The 18,649-nt window shown below is 47.0% G+C and overlaps 1 protein-coding gene across 2 annotated transcripts in view; it reads left to right on the forward strand.

Moving 5' to 3' along the window:
- Window positions 1–18,649, forward strand: part of NDUFS1 (NADH:ubiquinone oxidoreductase core subunit S1) — a 50,192-nt gene that overhangs the window by 24,828 nt on the left and 6,715 nt on the right. For both annotated transcript variants that reach the window (XM_068122722.2, XM_068122721.2), the window contains exons 8-15: window positions 3,740–3,925; window positions 4,059–4,193; window positions 4,803–4,917; window positions 5,058–5,203; window positions 5,855–5,983; window positions 7,500–7,629; window positions 16,639–16,799; window positions 17,187–17,341. In XM_068122722.2, the coding sequence (XP_067978823.1) occupies window positions 3,740–3,925; window positions 4,059–4,193; window positions 4,803–4,917; window positions 5,058–5,203; window positions 5,855–5,983; window positions 7,500–7,629; window positions 16,639–16,799; window positions 17,187–17,341 (1,157 nt within the window). The remainder of the gene's footprint in view (window positions 1–3,739; window positions 3,926–4,058; window positions 4,194–4,802; window positions 4,918–5,057; window positions 5,204–5,854; window positions 5,984–7,499; window positions 7,630–16,638; window positions 16,800–17,186; window positions 17,342–18,649) is intronic.

An 18,649-nucleotide genomic window follows, 5' to 3' on the forward strand; every position in this document is an offset into this window, starting at 1 on the left:
TTTGTAATGTAATTTAATGTAATGTCATTTGTAATGACTCTCTGGAAAATCCTCTCTATCTCTTTAGTAATGACTCTACTCTCTGCCGTTTCATATCCCAACCTTCAGATTGGCAGGCAGCAGCTTCTTCACTCTCTGCAGACCTGGATAATATCACAAACTGGTCAAACAAGTGGAACATGTCTTTCAATCCTGACAAATCTCACACTCTCACTTTGTCTCTCTGAAAAGACCATCTGGACAACCCTCCCATCTACTTTCTGAACAATCCTCTTGAAGAAGTTCTGTCACTCAAGCTTTTGGGTCTCACTCTCTGCCATGATCTTTCTTGGGCAAAACTACATTTCCAAGCTGGCCTCCAAAGCCAGTCGCCGATTGGGCATCCTCCGTTATGCAAAGTCCTTCCTTGGCACCTCTGAGCTCCTCACCACATACAAAGCAAGCTTTCATCCGCAGCATGATGCAATACTGCTCTCCCCTCTGGGCTGGTGTTCCTGCCTCACACCTGGCTCGGCTTCACACGGTTGAAACCAAAGCATTCAGAATCATTGGAATCTCCCGCGATGAAGCTGATTCTGAGGGCCTTTCTCTCTCTCACCGCAGGCAGGTTGGTGGTCTTTCTGTCTTCCACCGACTCCTCTCCGGCCTTGCTCCCCCTGTTCTGTCTGTGCTCTGTCCCCCAAATATTCCTGCAGGACGCACAAGATCTGCCAGCAACCCTCTTCTGGTGAAACTGCCAAAATCAAGTCTCTCTGCTCACCTTCACTCTTTCATTCCTCTTTTCTCCCGACTCTGGAACAAACTCCCACACTCTCTGCAATCCCTGTCCTCCCTACAGGTCTTTCAAATAGCTGTTCACCACCATCTCTTATCTTCCCCATCAAAAACCTTGATCTTTTCTACCCGTTTAAACACCCCAAATCTGCCTCTTTAAATCCCCAACTTCTTTCCTGAAATTCCTCGAAGTGTTCATTTGCTTTATACCGTGTACCTCTCCCTCCTCCCTCAGCCCTACCCCTTCCACAGATCTACTGACGTCCCTGTTCTCTTCTGTTGTGTGTGTGTGTGTGTGTGTGTGTGTGTGTGTGTGTGTGTGTGTGTGTGTGTGTGTGTGTGTGTGTGTGTGTGTGTGTGTGTGTGTGTGTGTGTGTGTGCTTGCTTCCCTCTCTCCCCCTCTTGTCTCCCGCTCCCTTCATTGCATGTTTTATGTGTCTGTGCATGTTTTCTTGTTCAATGTGTTAGCTCTTACACGAGCCTCGATTCTGTATTAAAAAAAAAAAAAAATAATCTTCCAGAAAAAACGTTTACAAATAGACTTATTGGTACTTTCAAAAACCTTCCGCTTTGCAGTTATTGGATAAATATTTGTGTCATGCCCAGATGGCAGAGTAACTGTGAGATTCAACATTCAGCCAAAAATGTAGGCACCTAGTGCTGTTTGTTGAATGAAAAATGTGAAGCAACAGTTGAAAAGACCATGTCCTTTTTCTCAAGACTGCTTGGGGTACGGTACTCTGTGAACCCTATAGTTTCTATCTTTTCCTGAAAAGTTTTGTGTTTGCAGTCCCCATGTATTATTGATTCTATTCAGGATTGATGTTACATGAAGATCTGACCAATGGACAAACATCCCACCTTTTGGGTGATGATCCATGGTAATGGCATTATGGATACTAGCACCGGTAACCGCCCTACGGGCGGGGCTTCAATTGGGAAGCCCAAATGAAAAAGCAAAATATCAGAAATTGAAGGCTTTTTTTTATTTTAAACGATTCATATAAACATCCGTTGAATCATATCACACGCAAATCATCAAAATCGAAACAGTACATGGCGCCCATTTTGAAAAAAGATTGAATTCTGCAAAACGGAAGCGGCCACTACACGTCTTTCTCAGTTGCACGTTTATGTGTGAAGAGTGCTCGCCGAATCTGTAACACGGAAGCGGGAGCTACACCTGTTTCTCAGTCGTTTTGCACACGCTGCCATGTTACTTCAGAGCCGCACGTTTATATAGGAAGAGTTCGTCAGGAGCCCATCTACTCTCCTGGTATGTAGAATTTTAACAAAAGCCACATCACTGTTCATATCGGTAAATATTGTTCCATCGTGTTTGCAAAAACTGGAAAATTGGAAAACTTGGAAAAATTGGAAAAACAATATTGCCTATTTTACTCCAGGCGGTCCAATGATTACCCACCCAAAATATCGTTGCGATCGGTTCAGCGGTTTTTGCGGTACCTTCAAACAGACAGACAGACGGACATTTGGTGAATTATAGTAAGATTGTCCTGTACGTTTGGGATGTGAATTTAAGATTCGATTACAGAAGGTCCATGTTAGTTAGTCCCTGATGGAAGCCACTCTTGCTGAAATATTTCACTCTTGGTGTGCAACATTATCCTGGACCTCCGCCCAAATAAAACCTTGCAGGTAAGATTCAATAAAACAAGCGTTACGCCTAGGTCCCCCGTTGTTGAAGTGATGCGAGTTGACAAAGTGGAAGACGCAAGGTGGCCATCTTGGATTTTGACGTGGCGACCCAATTTTCAATAGCGTTCTTCCTTATGCCTGGATACACCCACACACCAGATTAGAAGTTGGTGCTTCGCTTATTTTTCAAGATATTCCGCTCACAAGGTTCAGACATACAAGGCGGCGGCCATCTTGGAATTTGACGTGGCGACCCAATTTTCAATAGCGTTCTTCCTTATGTGTAGATACACCCACACACCAGATTAGAAGTTAGTAGTTCGTTTATTTTTTCCAAGATATTTCGCTCACAAGGTTCAGACATGTATATGGTGGCGGCCATCTTGGATTTTGACGTGGCGACCCAATTTTCAATAGCGTTCTTCCTTATGCCTAGATACACCCACACACCAGATTAGAAGTTGGTGCTTCGCTTATTTTTCAAGATATTCCGCTCACAAGGTTCAGACATACAAGGCGGCGGCCATCTTGGAATTTGACGTGGCGACCCAATTTTCAATAGCGTTCTTCCTTATGTGTAGATACACCCACACACCAGATTAGAAGTTAGTAGTTCGTTTATTTTTTCCAAGATATTTCGCTCACAAGGTTCAGACATGTATATGGTGGCGGCCATCTTGGATTTTGACGTGGCGACCCAATTTTCAATAGCGTTCTTCCTTATGCCTAGATACACCCACACACCAGATTAGAAGTTGGTACTTCGCTTATTTTTCCAGATATTCCGCACGCAAGGTTCAGACATACATGGCGGTGGCCATCTTGGATTTTGACGTGGCGACCCAATTTTCAATAGCGTTCTCCCTTATGCGTAGATACACCCACACACCAGATTAGAAGTTAGTAGTTCGTTTATTTTTCAAGACATTTCGCTCACAAGGTTCAGACATACATGGCGGCGGCCATCTTGGATTTTGACGTGGGTCACACGCACACACCAAATTAGAATTCGGTCCTTCGCTTACGCACGCACGCACGGATGCACGCACACACGGACGGACGGAGGGGAAAACCATAGTCCCCCTTTCGCTCCGCGGTGCGACGGGGGACAATAAAACCCCTTGAGGTGTTTGTGCTTTTGCATTTTCGACTTTGCGGTTTTTATATTTTGGCGATTATGGATTCCACAAATGCACACCACGTTCTCTGTTTTTTGTGTTGCCGATGCCATCCTTTTTTGTTCAAAACCTTAAAATCTGTGGCCATTATTCTGTCAGAAAATTTAATCGGTACCACCCGGCTGCAGGTTTGGCAGTGAGGTGGCCGGCGTTGACGACCTGGGCACGACAGGTAGAGGAGGGGACATGCAAGTGGGTACATACATTGAGAAGATGTTCCACTCCGAGCTTTCGGGAAATGTCATTGACCTGTGCCCTGTTGGAGCGCTTACATCCAAGCCGTACGCCTTTACTGCTCGCCCATGGGAAACGAGGTCAGAGGGCCACCGTGTCACTTCTCTTTCCAGTTTGTTTGTGTTGCCGACAGTTCTGGCGCGTGCATTTGCCCTCATTCCGACACGGTTATTGTACAGCGCCACTGAGCGTGCGTGTGTGCTGTTTGTGCAGGAAAACCGAGAGCGTAGATGTTCTAGACGCCATAGGGAGCAACATTGTCGTGAGCACACGTGCTGGGGAAGTGATGAGGGTTCTACCGCGGCTAAATGAGGACATTAATGAGGAATGGATCTCGGACAAAACTAGGTGAGAGGAGAGTCTTGTATTCTTTGGGAATGTTTCGCACAATATTACATGCCCAGTATGGCCACCTGGTTTATGCAATAAATGTCCTTAGTTTTGCTGTTATTCTCAGCCAAATGATGTTGCTTTGAAGCACAACCTGTAAATCTTGCTGGCAACTCCAGCCATGTGGCCGGAGCAGTAGCATGAAGTTTGATAAATGGTGTTTCTCACTGCCGTTCATCCGTGAAAAATTCGCTGATTAAACACATCTTTGTTCCCAGTAATAAATGGCAGTCATGTAGTCAACGGGAGGTAATAAGGGTTGGTGAATTGGGGATGTAGGTAGCGTAATTGACTTGAATAATGGAAGGCTGTCTGATCAATGCATCACCGGTGAAATTGACTTTGAAATCTCTTCCAGTGAGATTACGTGGTGGAGTTCTTGATGCCTTCATGTGAAATAATGTCCCCGTGGGATCGGCTTAAGTGATGAGCAATTTGACCTTGGGGACTTGGTAGGGGAGGCGGAGGCGAACGGGCTGGTATTCCCTTTGGGACTGTTGCAGACCTCATGGCGTGTCTGCATTCTCAATCACTCCAGCCGCTCTTGTTTGTGTGAGCACATGGCAGGTTTTCCTACGATGGCCTGAAAAGACAACGTCTCACACAGCCCATGTTTCGTGATGGCAATGGCTTACTGAAAACCACTTCATGGGAAGACGCGCTGAGTCGGGCTGCAAGCGCGGTGAGTTATTTTTTAATTTTTCTCCCGGGCTTCTAGAATTGTGTACGAATCTTTCTGCGATTTCTGTTCCCTTTGTATTTCGTTTTTGAGTGCTGGAATGGCTGTAATTAATACGGTCGGCTGCTGTTCTTGGGCACCAGATCCGAATCGCTAAAGGAGATGAAGTGGCGGCAGTAGCTGGAGGCATGGCTGACGCCGAGGCTTTGGTAGCTCTGAAGGATTTTCTCAATCGTCTGGACAGTGAGGCGCTTTGCACAGAGGAAGTCTTCCCTTCATCTGGCGCTGGGTGAGGTTTTCAGTGCTGGCTTCGTATGAGCCTGCTTGCTTGTCGTCCTTTAACTTTCGCAGTCGCATATCTTAAAGTTTCATTGAGGTTCCTCGTTTACGTTGGAGGCCTCACAAATAACAAGCCATGTTGAGGATTTTCTGAAGAAAGTCTCAGCCATATTGTATGCCTTTCTTGTCGCTGCTTTCGTGGACTTCTATTATGCGATGCCCTGGGAAAGCATCGCTTTAGTGACGTACAGCAGAAAAGTATACAACAAACAAAATTGCTGGGTAGCTCTTCGACGGCAGGCCCCGTGTATGTCTCAATGCCAAGAGATTTGGTAAAGTATATTCTTTTCACTTAGCTGGGACAAAATAAAGCGAAGTGATTAACATTAAACCTTTGACAATCGCCATTGGTGCAGATTCTTATTAATATTTGTCATAAAATCACTGATTTTAACTTGGAATGGTTATGCACGCCATTTTGTTTCCAATATAACGTTGAGCGATGATGTTGGTTTGACAGAAAAATCATTTAGCCAGACTGCTGCCCTCCCACCCCTCGTTTCATTTTAAATCCAAGTTTGAAATTGTATGGTGAGCAGAATTTGTTCGCTTTGTCGTGTACCATCTGCATCATGGCCAAAATATCGATTGTGTGCTCAAGAGCCGACCTGCGTTCCAACTACCTGCTGAACACGAGCATCGCGGGCGTCGAGGAGGCAGACGTGCTGCTGCTGATCGGCACCAACCCTCGCTTCGAAGCCCCTCTCTTTAACACTCGCGTCCGTAAGAGGTGATTCCTTGTCTGTTTTTCATCCTTCCGTTGCCATTTCTGCTGAATACAGCTCATGTTGAATGCGTCGTCAACACCCAACAACACAACCACCTTTAGATGCCGTTTTCCCCTGCAGAGCAGTGGTTGGTCTTTTTTGGGCACCGTGGTCCCTTTTTTTTCTTTCTTTTTTTTCTTTTTGAGGCAATGTTTTATGGCCGGATGCCCTTCCTGCCACCAACCCTGTTAGTCGCCTTTTGCGACACACAGGGAATTACCAGTGAGCTGGTACTCAATTTGCCGACCTTGGAAGGATGACAGGCTGAGTCAACCCCCCTGGCGTTAATTCAGTGATCGACCGCGATTCGAACCCAGGATCCGAGGATCCCAAGCCGGCACCCTAACCGCTAAGCCAACACCAGGCTACGCTTTGTCTGTAAGAGGTGATTCCTTGTCTGTTTTTCATCCTTCCTTTGCCATTTCTGCTGAATACAGCTCATGTTGAATGCGTCGTCAACAACCAACAACACAACCACCTTTAGATGCCGTTTTCCCCTGCAGAGCAGTGGTTGGCCTTTTTTGGGCACCGTGGTCCCTTTTTTTTCTTTCTTTTTTTTCTTTTTGAGGCAATGTTTTATGGCCGGATGCCCTTCCTGCCACCAACCCTGTTAGTCGCCTTTTGCGACACAAAGGGAATTACCAGTGAGCTGGTACTCAATTTGCCGACCTTGGAAGGATGACAGGCTGAGTCAACCCCCCTGGCGTTAATTCAGTGATCGACCGCGATTCGAACCCAGGATCCGAGGATCCCAAGCCGGCACCCTAACCGCTAAGCCAACACCAGGCTACGCTTTGTCTGTAAAAGGTGATTCCTTGTCTGTTTTTCATCCTTCGCCATTTCTGCTGAATGCAGCTCATGTTGAATGCGTCATCGGGGGAAAAAAACTGGCAGGAGATATGCTTTGCTTGCATAATGCTTTTGGAGGGAGATGTTGATGGATGGCCGGAGGAGGGAGGGAAGGGGGAGAGGGAGAGGAGGGAGGAGATCGGCAGCCGTCTTATACGGATGACATAGGGGAGGGCGTTGGGGGTCGTGGAAATTAAACTAGCGGCAGAGCTGACCGGAAGGCCGCATTAAAAAAAAAACGCCTTTGATGCTTTTGGGATGAAGCAACTAGAGGCAAGATGGTGATATGATGGCTGGTGGTCTCAGAAGGCCTCTGTGATAATGAGCTTTGATGAATACTTTTAATTCCAGGTGAAATGGTCGTTTGAAATGCATTTCTGAAATTGCACTGTGCTGTGTGATTGTGTTCATAACAATAACGCTGTTATTTTCACTAATGAGAACATCCAGTGCACGTAATCATAATAGGAATGGTGTAACCAGAGTAATTGGTGATTTATGTAATGTGCTATAGAGGTCAGGAGAGTATAACCTCTTGGGTTACCTGCACGTTTGTAAGGTAAATGATGCTTTGATTGTATAAAGTTTCATTTTGGCAAATTGGTAAAACAAGCTATTCTCTGGTTTCAGTTGGCTCCACAATGACTTGCGTGTTGCCCTGGTGGGTACAAAAGTGGACCTCACATACACTTACGATCACCTGGGGGACTCTCCACAGGTGCTGAAGGACCTTGCACTGGGAAAGCACGCCTTCAGTGAGGTACGGCTTTACCGCTTGTTTTCCCAGTATCGCCGAGTGATGCAGATTTGTGTTTCCAAGGAAACGATCGGAAAAGGAGTGCTAGCGATGTTGGGTCCCAGAATGCACGGCACATCTCATCATCAAGTCGTCGTCTGGCTCGGTTGGCTATATTGCAGTCGCCCACCTGAGGCTATCCAGATGGCCTAAAGGGAGTTGCACTTGAATCTCTGCATTTAGGCTTTGATTCACACCTGTAAATCAAGTGGGTCGGAAAATGTAACACCAATTAAGACAGCTAATGATAGCTTGGCCATACAGGGCCTGCCTCTGAGCACTTGTCCTTGAGTGTAATTATTGTTAAAATGAAATCCAAATAAAACTCTGCCAACGTGAAAAAGTAAGTACACCCCATGTAAAGTTTTGACTTTCTCAACATATCTCAACATACATGGACATAATTTGATCAAAATTTGATGATCAACATTTGATCTTCATTTCAACAATATTGATAGATAAAGGTGATATAATATAACAAATATCATGAAACATTTACATTTTGTAGTCCATTGTACAATTTAAATAAATATAAATGCAAATTTCGCATGTGGAAAAAGTAAGTACACCCCTACATTTATCACTACTTCAAATACCTAAAATTAGAATCAGGTGCACCAGCTCAGGTGCAAATGAATAGAACATCGTGAGAGAGGATCTTGGAGGAACCTGTGTTATTTAAACCTCAGACATTTAGTTTGGTTTGCTCTTTGTTGTTGTAGTGTGCAGCGTCACCATGCCTAGATCAAAAGAGCTCTCTGAGGCCATAGAAAGAAGGTTATAGATGCGTACGAGTCTGGGAAGGGATTAAAAAAGATCTCCAAATAATTTGAAATCAATCATTCGACTGTCTGGAAGATCATCTACAAGTGGAGAAGATTCCAAACAACTGCCAACTTGTTTAAGCCAGACCGCCCCAGCAAGTTCAGCCCGAGAGCAGACCGCACGATGCTGAAAGAAGTCTCGAAGAACCCCAGAATGTCATCACGGGACCTACAGGTAGCTCTTGCCACTGTTGATGTCAAAGTGCATGAGTCTACCATTAGAAAGAGGCTGCACAAATTTGATCTACATGGGAGGTGTGCCAGGAGGAAACCTTTGCTGTCTAGAAAGAACATCAGGGCAAGACTAAAGTTTGCCAATGAACACCTCGGCAAAGACCAGCACTTCTAGAACAATGTGCTCTGGACAGATGAGTCAAAGGTAGAGCTATTTGGCTACAGTACCAGAAGACATGTTTGGCAAAAACCAAAGACAGCATTTGACCACAAGAAACTGATACCAACTGTAAAGCATGGTGGTGGAAATATTATGGTTTGGGGTAGCTTTGCTGCATCAGGGCCTGGGCAGCTCACCATCATAGAATCCACTATGAATTCTTCATTGTACCAGAGGGTGCTTGAGGATAATGTGAGGCCATCTGTCGGAAAGTTGAAGCTCAACCGAAGGTGGACCTTGCAACATGACAATGACCCTAAACATACCAGTAAATCCTCCAAGGAATGGCTGAAAAGAATGAAATGGAGGGTTCTGGAATGGCCAAGTCAAGCCCGGATCTAAATCCCATCGAGATGTTGTGGGGGGATTTGAAACGAGCTGTGCATGCAGGAAACCCCTCAAACATCGCACAGCTGAAATAATTCTGCATGGAGGAGTGGGCAAAAATTTCTCCCAGTCGATGCCAGAGACTGGTAGACAGTTATAAGAAACGCCTACGTGAGGTTGTTTCTGCCAAAGGGGGCAATACCACCTATTAGAGCCAAGGGTGTACTTACTTTTTCCACATGCGAAATTTGCATTTATGTTTATTTAAATTATACAATGGACGACAAAATGTAAATGTTTCATGATATTTGTTATATTATATCACCTTTATCCATCAATATTGTTGAAATGAAGATTAAATAGCTGTATGTTGAAATCTGTTGAAAAAGTCAAAACTTTACATGGGGTGTAGTTACTTTTTCACGTGACTGTGTGTGTATATATATATATATATATATATATATATATATATATATATATATATATATATATATATATATATATGTACAAATATATATATATATATATATATATATATATATATATATGTATGTATGTATGTATGTATGTATGTGTATATATATATATTGTTACTGACCGCGGATAAGATGTTGGTTTTGCCGAGCGGAGGCCCCGCGGCCCTAACAGTTGCCCCGACTAACCCGATTCCCGAACGTTGGCCGGATCGCGCCACAGATATTCAATATGGAAAAGACAAAAGCGACACGGATGTGAAGAAGAAGAAGAAGACGGAAAAAAAGGTTGGAAATACTACTAAATTTATTCCTACTATATACACGCTCAAAGTAACCAAGGAAGAAGGAAAGATAAGAAAATAATATACAGAAGAATTAGAGACACAGTGCAATTATTACCTTATACAAGCTTAATTAAATACCCATGGACAAGACACACAGAACAAACTCACGTTCACAAAAGGATGGAAAGGCAGGAGGTGGATGGCTGGAGGGAGAGGAAGGTCCAATGGTACTGCAGCACGATCGGCGCGTTTAACAGCCGCCGTTCCTTCGCGGCCCTGCTCCGGAACTGCCGTCAAGGCCCCACGCGGCTGTCGTTGTTGCTGTGGCTGCTCTGTGGACGTCGCGTGCTTTGCCAGGACTCGTCTGGTCCAACCACACAACTGAACAACGTGCTTGCTTCTTGCCCAACTCTCTTGCTTGGTCCAACTTTGGCGAGCAAGGCGACGAATAGCAGGCTTTGTGCTTCCCTGGATGATCTCACTCAGTACCTTGCGCGCGCGCTTTTATAGCGCCTCCGGCGATCAAGCCGCCGGCCTTCAGGACACGCCCATCGGTGTGCTCACCTCGGCCCTGGTTGGTCGCGCGACCCTCTGGCTCCGCCCTTGATGACGACGGGCGGGCACGCCCTTCTTCCCCGACCCGAGCACATGTTCAATGGTGGTTTTGGAGGGGATGTAATTGGCAATCGAGGCTTGGCAATGATGAAAGGGGAAAGTGAAAGGAATCTACTCTATTTCACTTGGTGCAATGGAGTGTCATCTTAATGGAAGACAAGGCCTTACCCTAATACACATAATAAAGATATAACTATCAACCAGGGGGAAATCTATGATTGGCTAACGTGTATGCTTTATGGAATTAACTACGGGAACGCCCTTTGACCTTTATACAACACTGGAGGCAGGAGGGTCCAGAATAAAGCAATATTGCACAACAATTTACTATACAATACAACACAATAAAAAAAAACACAATCCTCATATCCGCAACTATATATATATATATATATATATATATATATATATATATCAAGACGTATTCCACGTGTGATTATTTTTTATTTTTTTTTCAATGTGTGAAGATGTGGAAGAGGCTGCTGTGTCAGCCTGTCCAGAAGGATGACGGATGTCATGGCATAGGAGTAATCAGCAAATAGATAAAGTGGATTTTTCAGAGTCAGAGAGCTCATTCATGAAGATCAGGAATAGGACTGGGTCCAGAACATTGCCTTGGGACACTCCATCCTCTACAGGTAGAAGCGAAGCGATTCCATTTGATTAACCCGAGATTCGTTTATTTGAGAAAAGGAATGATTGTAGGAGCTGTGCTCCCACGTAATCGGAAGAATGGACGCGACAAAAAGCTGGAATTCGTCCGAGTTTCTTTATTGAAACAAAACAACTCGGGTACTCTGAAAAGCCCGTTTATCAGGCAGCAATATATATACACATTATCCCGGGGCGTTTGCCCGGGAAAGGCGAGAGGGGGCGTGGCCGGGCGTCCTGGACACGGCCTGGCAAGTCAAGAGCGGGCATGGCCGGGCGTGCCCGGTCGTCCCGGACAAGGCCTGGCAAGTTGAGAGCGGGCCTGCCCAGGGGTCCTGGACGAGCCCGGCATGGTGATCGCTCCACGTCCTTGGTAGGTGCAAGGCGATTGTGTAAACCCAGCGGTAGCCGCTACACACGTCCCCCCAGAATCGACTTGCACCGGCAGGGTCAATTTAAGATAGAAAATCACGAAGCGGTGATAGAAATTCACCATTCCCAGGAATTCCTGCAGGGCCTTTATGGAGCGGGGACGCGGAAACGTGGTGATGGCCTCGACCTTGGTTGGCAGCCGCACGGCCCCGTTCTTGGTGATGTGGTGGCCCAAAAAATCAACGGCCGTCGTGCCGAAGTGGCATTTGGCCGGGTTGATGATGAGGCCGTGCTCGCTGAGGCGCCCGAACAGTGTTCGGAGGTGGAGGAGGTGCTCGGCCCGGGACGTGCTGGCGACGAGGATGTCGTCCAGGTAAACGAAGAGGAACGGCAGGTCACACAGCACGCCGACCATCAAGCGCTGGAACGCCTGAGCCGCGTTCTTGAGGCCAAACGGCATCCGCAGGAATTCGAACAAGCCGAACGGCGTGATGACGGCCGTTTTAGGGATGTCGGCCGCCCTGACAGGTACCTGGTGATATCCCCGTATGAGATCGATTTTTGAAAAAATGACCCGTCCTGCCAGACGGGCGGAGAAGTCTTGGATGTGCGGGATCGGATACCTGTCAGGGGTGTTAGCGTCGTTAAGGCGGCGGTAGTCGCCACATGGGCGCCAGCCGCCCCCTGGTTTTGGGACGATGTGTAGTGGCGAAGCCCACACGCTATCGGAGCGCCGCACGATGCCGAGGTGTTCCAAAGCGTCGAACTCGGCTTTGGCCACGGCGAGCTTGGCTGGGTCGAGGCGGCGGGCTCTGGCGTAGGCCGGCGGGCCCGTGGTTGGTATGTGGTGCTCGATCCCATGTCGTACTGCAACGGCCGAAAACGTCGGCCGCGTGAGGGCCGGGAACTCCGTGAGCAGGCGAGCAAACTCGTTCGCCGCCAGGAGGGCGCATGCCAGCTCGGTCGAAGCGGAGCTGCTCAATGTGCATACCAGGGAGCTGAAGGTCTCGGCGTTGATGAGGCGATGCCGTTGGACATCCACCAGCAGTCCGTGTGCGCAGAGGAAGTCGGCGCCTAGCAGAGCCATGGGCACACTTGCGGTTACAAAAGTCCAATTAAAGCGTTGGCCGCCGAAGCAGAGGGTGACGTTGCGCGGGCCGAAGGTGCGGATGGCCGATCCGTTGGCCGCAACCAAGGAGGGGCCGCAAACCGCGGACTGCCTGTCCTGATCGGAGGCGGGTATGACGCTCAGTTGGGCGCCGGTGTCGCACAGGAAGCACCGTCCAGACGCTTTGTCCGTGATGAAAAGTAAGTTGCCCGTGTGGCCGGCGCTCATGGCTGGCAATGAACGCCGGCCCGGCCGTTTCCCGGCCTGCCGAAGGTGCACGGGGGTCGGCATGTCCGGGCCTTCTGTCCGAACCTGGCATGATAGTAACACCACGCTTGGTCAGGTGGAGGCCCCGGTCGTCGTGCTGGAGGTGGTCGGCTCGGCGTAGCGGCCACCAATTGCGTCGGCAGTTCGGTCGTCGACCGTGCCGGGTGCTCGGGCGCCATGGGCGTTGCGTCGGACGGCGGTGGGCCCCAGGTCGCTGCTGCAATGCGTTGGCCTGCCGCGGAGATCTTGTCGGCTTCCCTGGCGAGGGCGCGGGGATCCGTGATCGTCGTGCTCGCCAGGGCGAGGCGTACCGGGCTAGGCAGCTGACGGAGGAACAGCTCCCGGAACAGGAATGCCGGAGCGTGCTCGCCGAGCAGCGAAAGCATGTAGTCCATTCGCTCGGACGGGCGCGTGTCGCCGAGCTCGGGCAGGTCGAGCAGGCGCCGTGCGCGTTCCACCGATGAAAGGGCGAAAGCGTCGAGGAGGAGCTTTTTAATCGCGCCGTATTTGTCAGCGGCTGGCGGGCTCTCGAGGAGGCTCAGGGCGCGGGCCGCGGTGGCTGAGCCGAGCGCTGCTACCACATGGTGGAAGCGGGTGTTGTCGGCCGTGATGCCTCGCAGGGCGAACAGGGAGTCCGCCTGGGCGAACCAAACCGCCGCGTGAGCCTCCCAGAAGGTAGGCAGTTTGAGGACAACTGCCGTGTCCATGTCGGTAGGTCACCAATGTAGGAGCTGTGCTCCCACGTAATTGGAAGAATGGACGCGACAAAAAGCTGGAATTCGTCCGAGTTTCTTTATTGAAACAAAACAACTCGGGTACTCTGAAAAGCCCGCTTATCAGGCAGCAATATATATACACATTATCCCGGAGCGTTTGCCCGGGAAAGTCGAGAGGGGGCGTGGCCGGGCGTCCTGGACACGGCCTGGCAAGTCAAGAGCGGGCATGCCCGGGCGTCCCAGACGAGGCCTGGCAAGTTGAGAGCGGGCCTGCCCGGGCGTCCTGGACGAGCCCGGCATGGTGATCGCTCCGCGTCCTTGATAGGTGCAAGGCGATTGTGTAAACCCAGCGGTAGCCGCTACATGATTTCACATTAACGGCGATAATGGATTACATGACCTTGCTGATGATTGGAAGCAATCTGATAGGTCTGCAGTTAAGGGGATCCGTTTTTGCACTTTTTATGTGATGCAGTGTAGTTGGCTGACTTCCAAGCAGACGTAAGATGACCTCGGGCAAATGATAGTGTGAAAAGGTCAGAGAAGGGATGTGCAAGATCTGTAGAGGCGGTTTTTAGGATACAAGAGCTGATGCCGTCGGGTCCAGTTGCAGAGTCAGAGTCAAGGGTTGAAATAACCTTCTCCACCTTCTCAGGTGCAAAAGGCAGAGTTCCAGGAGCATTTGGGTATGACAGGGAAGGGTTGGTACAGAAAGAGAAAGGGAGAGAAAGAGGTTGGTGACGTGACACATTTTGTGTCCTACTGATGGCCTTTTCTGCATTTGAACGTTGACCAAATTTAATTGGCTTGTACTTGGTACCTACCAACTCTTCCACCCGGTTTCATCTGAATACGTCGATAATTTTTTGTGATATTGTGCTATATATCGTTGTTGGTTCCATCTCTCAATGGTGAAGAATCTCTTGTAAAGAATTTTGGCATCTGGATCTTCACCAAAATCTAATTAATCTGTCCTTGTCACACATTCAACCATTGTCAATAAATGAGATATTATGCTCAGATAGAGAGACAGACAAATGAAAAATCACTCAAAGAGCGACACTTGGCAAAACAGAACAAAGCAGAATGGCACTCAATAGAGAATCCTTTTGACCTCACAAATAAATTGGTGGTTGAATTCAGTTAGCTGATATGAAAATCCAATTCAAATTTCAAGTCAATCAGATGAAAACTGAGGCTTTTAGAAGTTCAAAAAGAGTGGTTGACCTTTGGCCTATGTTGACCTTTTGGCCTACGCTGATCTCAAAAATAGTTGGTGGTTGAATTCATTTTTCTGATATGTAAATCCTTTTCAAATTTCAAGTCAATCGGATGAAATTTGAGGATTTTAGAAATTCGGAAAAAGTGGTTGACCTTTGACGTATGTTGACCTTTTGGCCTATACTGATTTTTTAAATATTGGTGGTTGAATTCAGTTAGCCGATATGTAAATCCTATGCAAATTTCAAGTCAATCAGATGAAAATTGAGGATTTTAGAAATGTAAAGTTGTTGTTGACCTTTGGCCTATGTTGACCTTTTGACTTCAAAAATATATAGGATTTTTGTCGGACCACAAACTCTACCATTTGGTGAAGTTTCGTGAAGATCGGTTTCAAATTGTGCCCTGTAGGCAAGTTTCAGTGAGCGGACAGACAAAAACACACACACAAACACACACACACAAACAAACACGCAAAACGGAGTGATCAACATCTATCTATAATTCCAGTAGTGTGTGTGTGTGTGTGTGTGTGTGTGTGTGTGTGTGTGTGTGTGTGTGTGTGTGTGTGTGTGTGTGTGTGTGTGTGTGTGTGTGTGTGTGTGTGTGTGTGTGTGTGTGTGTGTGTGTGTGTGTGTGTGTGTGTGTGTGTGTGTGTGTATGCGACCGCTGTTTCTCGACAACTACCGGTCCGATATACTTGAAACTTGCCAGGTATATTGCTGGGGACCCGAGGATGTGCCTTTTCAAGGTTTTAAATTAATCGGACAAGTAGTTACCGAGCTATGGCGATTTCTTTACCAAACTCCGCAAGCCGTTCGCTTTGGACCAAACCATTGCATGTAAATAGAGGGGGGGGATTGTCACCGTACTCGCAAGCCGTTCGCTTTGGACCAAACCATTCCATGTAAATAGAGGGGGGGGCGGGGATTGTCACCGTACTCGCAAGCCGTTCGCTTTGGACCAAACCATTTCATGTAAATAGAGGGGGGGGTTGTCACCGTACTCGCAAGCCGTTCGCTTTGGACCAAACCATTTCATGTAAATAGAGGGGGGGGGATATAATTTTAGATATACAGTATATATAGTACGGGCATGCCCTAGTACTTGCAAAAAAAATAAATAAAATTTGCAAAGTAAACAGGGGTGAAAACATAACCACCGGCCACCTCAGGTGGTGGAGGTAACAAGAATAATGATCCCCGATTTATATGATTTGCACGCAGTGATCAACGGTGCATATTGCACCCGGCATACAATGTTTAGCTGGCAGGTGGCTGTTGCCGAATCAAACACCGGATACTTGTGCTAAGTAATACACCTGTCTTTGAGTATTTAACTTGTAAGGCACGTTTGATGGGGCATGTGCGATGGCCAAATGCAAAACTCTGAGCTTTCATTTATTTTGCATAGAAAACTGAAATTTCTTTCTTGATACAGAGTTTGATTGAAGAGGTTAATGGCAAACGATGAGAGGTTAAATGGTAATGTAGAGGGGGATAAGGTAGATGGATGTGAGACAAATGGACAAGGAATAGATGAGACACTATCTCTCTTCGAAGGGACATACATAAAGGATTATACTGGCAGTATAACAGAAGGGGATAAGTAGATAGAGGATTTGTTAGCAAATAAGTAGAGAGTGTTGTACTGGAGGGATGAGTCTGTAAGGGCAGTCTAGGAGGTAAAAGGGCTCTCTGTATGTTCTGCTCTGTCAGGTGCTGTGCAGTGCACGCCACCCGGTTGTTGTGCTGGGGAGCTCGGCGCTGCAGCGAATGGATAGTGCGGCAATTCACGCTGCCGTGTCGGCCATCGCGCATCGTGCGCATGTGTCCTCCGGTGCCGATTCAAACTGGAGGGTCCTCAATGTGCTGCACAGGTAAGTACTCTGCTTGTGGTTCGGGCTTACCACATTTGGCGATTATGTTTGAGAAGCTAGGTGATGGATTTGGATTTATTGAGTATATAGCAATAATAACAACCACGGTGCCAAAACCAAAAAGGCCAACCAACAAGGTTGCCAACCAACATTACCAAAAAGGTAATGTTGCCAACCAACATTACCAAAACCAAAAAGGCCAACAAAGGCCAACAAAAAAAAAGGCCAATAACAACCAAAAAGGCCAACCCCCGCTTTGCGGGGAATAATGGCCTCTAAAGGTGTTTTTTTTTTTAATATAGCAATAATAACAAATTGGGCTTCACTGTTGCAATACTTACGGAGGTGTGTGTGTGTGCATGTGCGTGCACGCGCATGTCTACCCAGGGTGGCAAGCCAGGTGGCCTCACTTGATTTGGGCTACAAGCCAGGTGTGGATGCCATTCGGAAGGGATCCCCCAAGGTTCTGTATTTGCTGGGGGCGGATGCAGGTGCCATCTCACGCGAGGACCTTCCTAAAGATTGCTTCATCATCTACCAGGGTACCGCATTCTGATTCTGATTTGCCATACTCTGTTGCAGAGCATCGGTGCTGCCAAAGCAGTTTCTTGGCAAGGCTTATACTAGGTGGTTTGACATTGCCTTCCCAGCAGTAGTTTGGGCAGGCATTAGTAATTTGTTCAGGGTACTAGTTGTAGCTTGCTCCTCTTCCTGAAGGACACCCTGGGATCTTCAACATCCACCAACTAATGTCGACAGACCAGTTTAACGTCCACCTGAAGGACGACACACACACATTGATGAAACACCCTGCCTGTAAAACACCAGGATGACAGTTTATAGCCGAGATTCGAACCCAGGCTGGTGTGTATACTTCTGGGCCATCCTGCCATTCTAGAGTACCGAAATTGTCTTGTACAGCATACTTGTACAAGAGATTAATAAGTGATAAATAATGTAATGATTTCTGAAATGATATAATTTGGTACAAACTTTGTCCTCACATTTAAATGTCCATGGTAAGTATAAGATCTTGGAGGCTCTGAAAAGGGACCATGGTGCTGCCGTGCCACATGTCGGGTTCTGATTGACATCACCCCATTCTTGTGGATTTTTCTGTACGTCTGCGTGTTTCAGCCCCAAATCTCTTCGGTCATTTGTTCCTTGTCGGAGGTTAATCAAAATGGAAGTGAAATGATCAATAAGTATATTTTGTTTTGTCGAGCGGAAACGGCGTAAACTCGCCGACATATTATCAATTGTTTGTGAGAGCATGGCATGCGTACGGAAGTAATCGATATTGCCAAATTTTTGTATCACGAGCAATGCAAATGTACCGGAGACGTGTCCATTTTTCGTCATGTAATTTGAGCACTGAGAGCGTAGCCTACGTAAAGTCACAATATGATGGGTACACCAGTATCTCGAGTCTTCCTGGCTCTGGAATTCCATGCAGAACCTGTAAGCTGCTTGTAAAGAGGAAATATTGGTCTTCAGATGTAACGGGAGGGATTTCCATTGTGCGGAAGGACAGTGGTGGAGCCACAATGCTGGTACAAATGAGATGCATGTCCATTGTACACGGTTGGCGAGATGTCTGTTCCAGGTGAGAGTAGCGAGATACATGTACAGTGCCTTCAGAAAGTATTCACACCCCTTCACTTTTTCACATTTTGTTGTTATAGCCTGAATTTAAAATGGATTAAATTTCAATTTTTTTGTCACCAATCTACACAACATCATACCCCATAATGACGGAGTGAAAACATGTTTTTAGGATTTTTTTTTACAAATTTATTGAAAATGAAATGCAGAAATATATAATTTACGCAATTATTCAGCCAATGCTT

The sequence above is a fragment of the Myxine glutinosa genome, chromosome 7, assembly GCF_964187855.1.
Source record: "Myxine glutinosa chromosome 7, kmMyxGlut1.1, whole genome shotgun sequence".
Classification (NCBI taxonomy): domain Eukaryota; kingdom Metazoa; phylum Chordata; class Myxini; order Myxiniformes; family Myxinidae; genus Myxine; species Myxine glutinosa.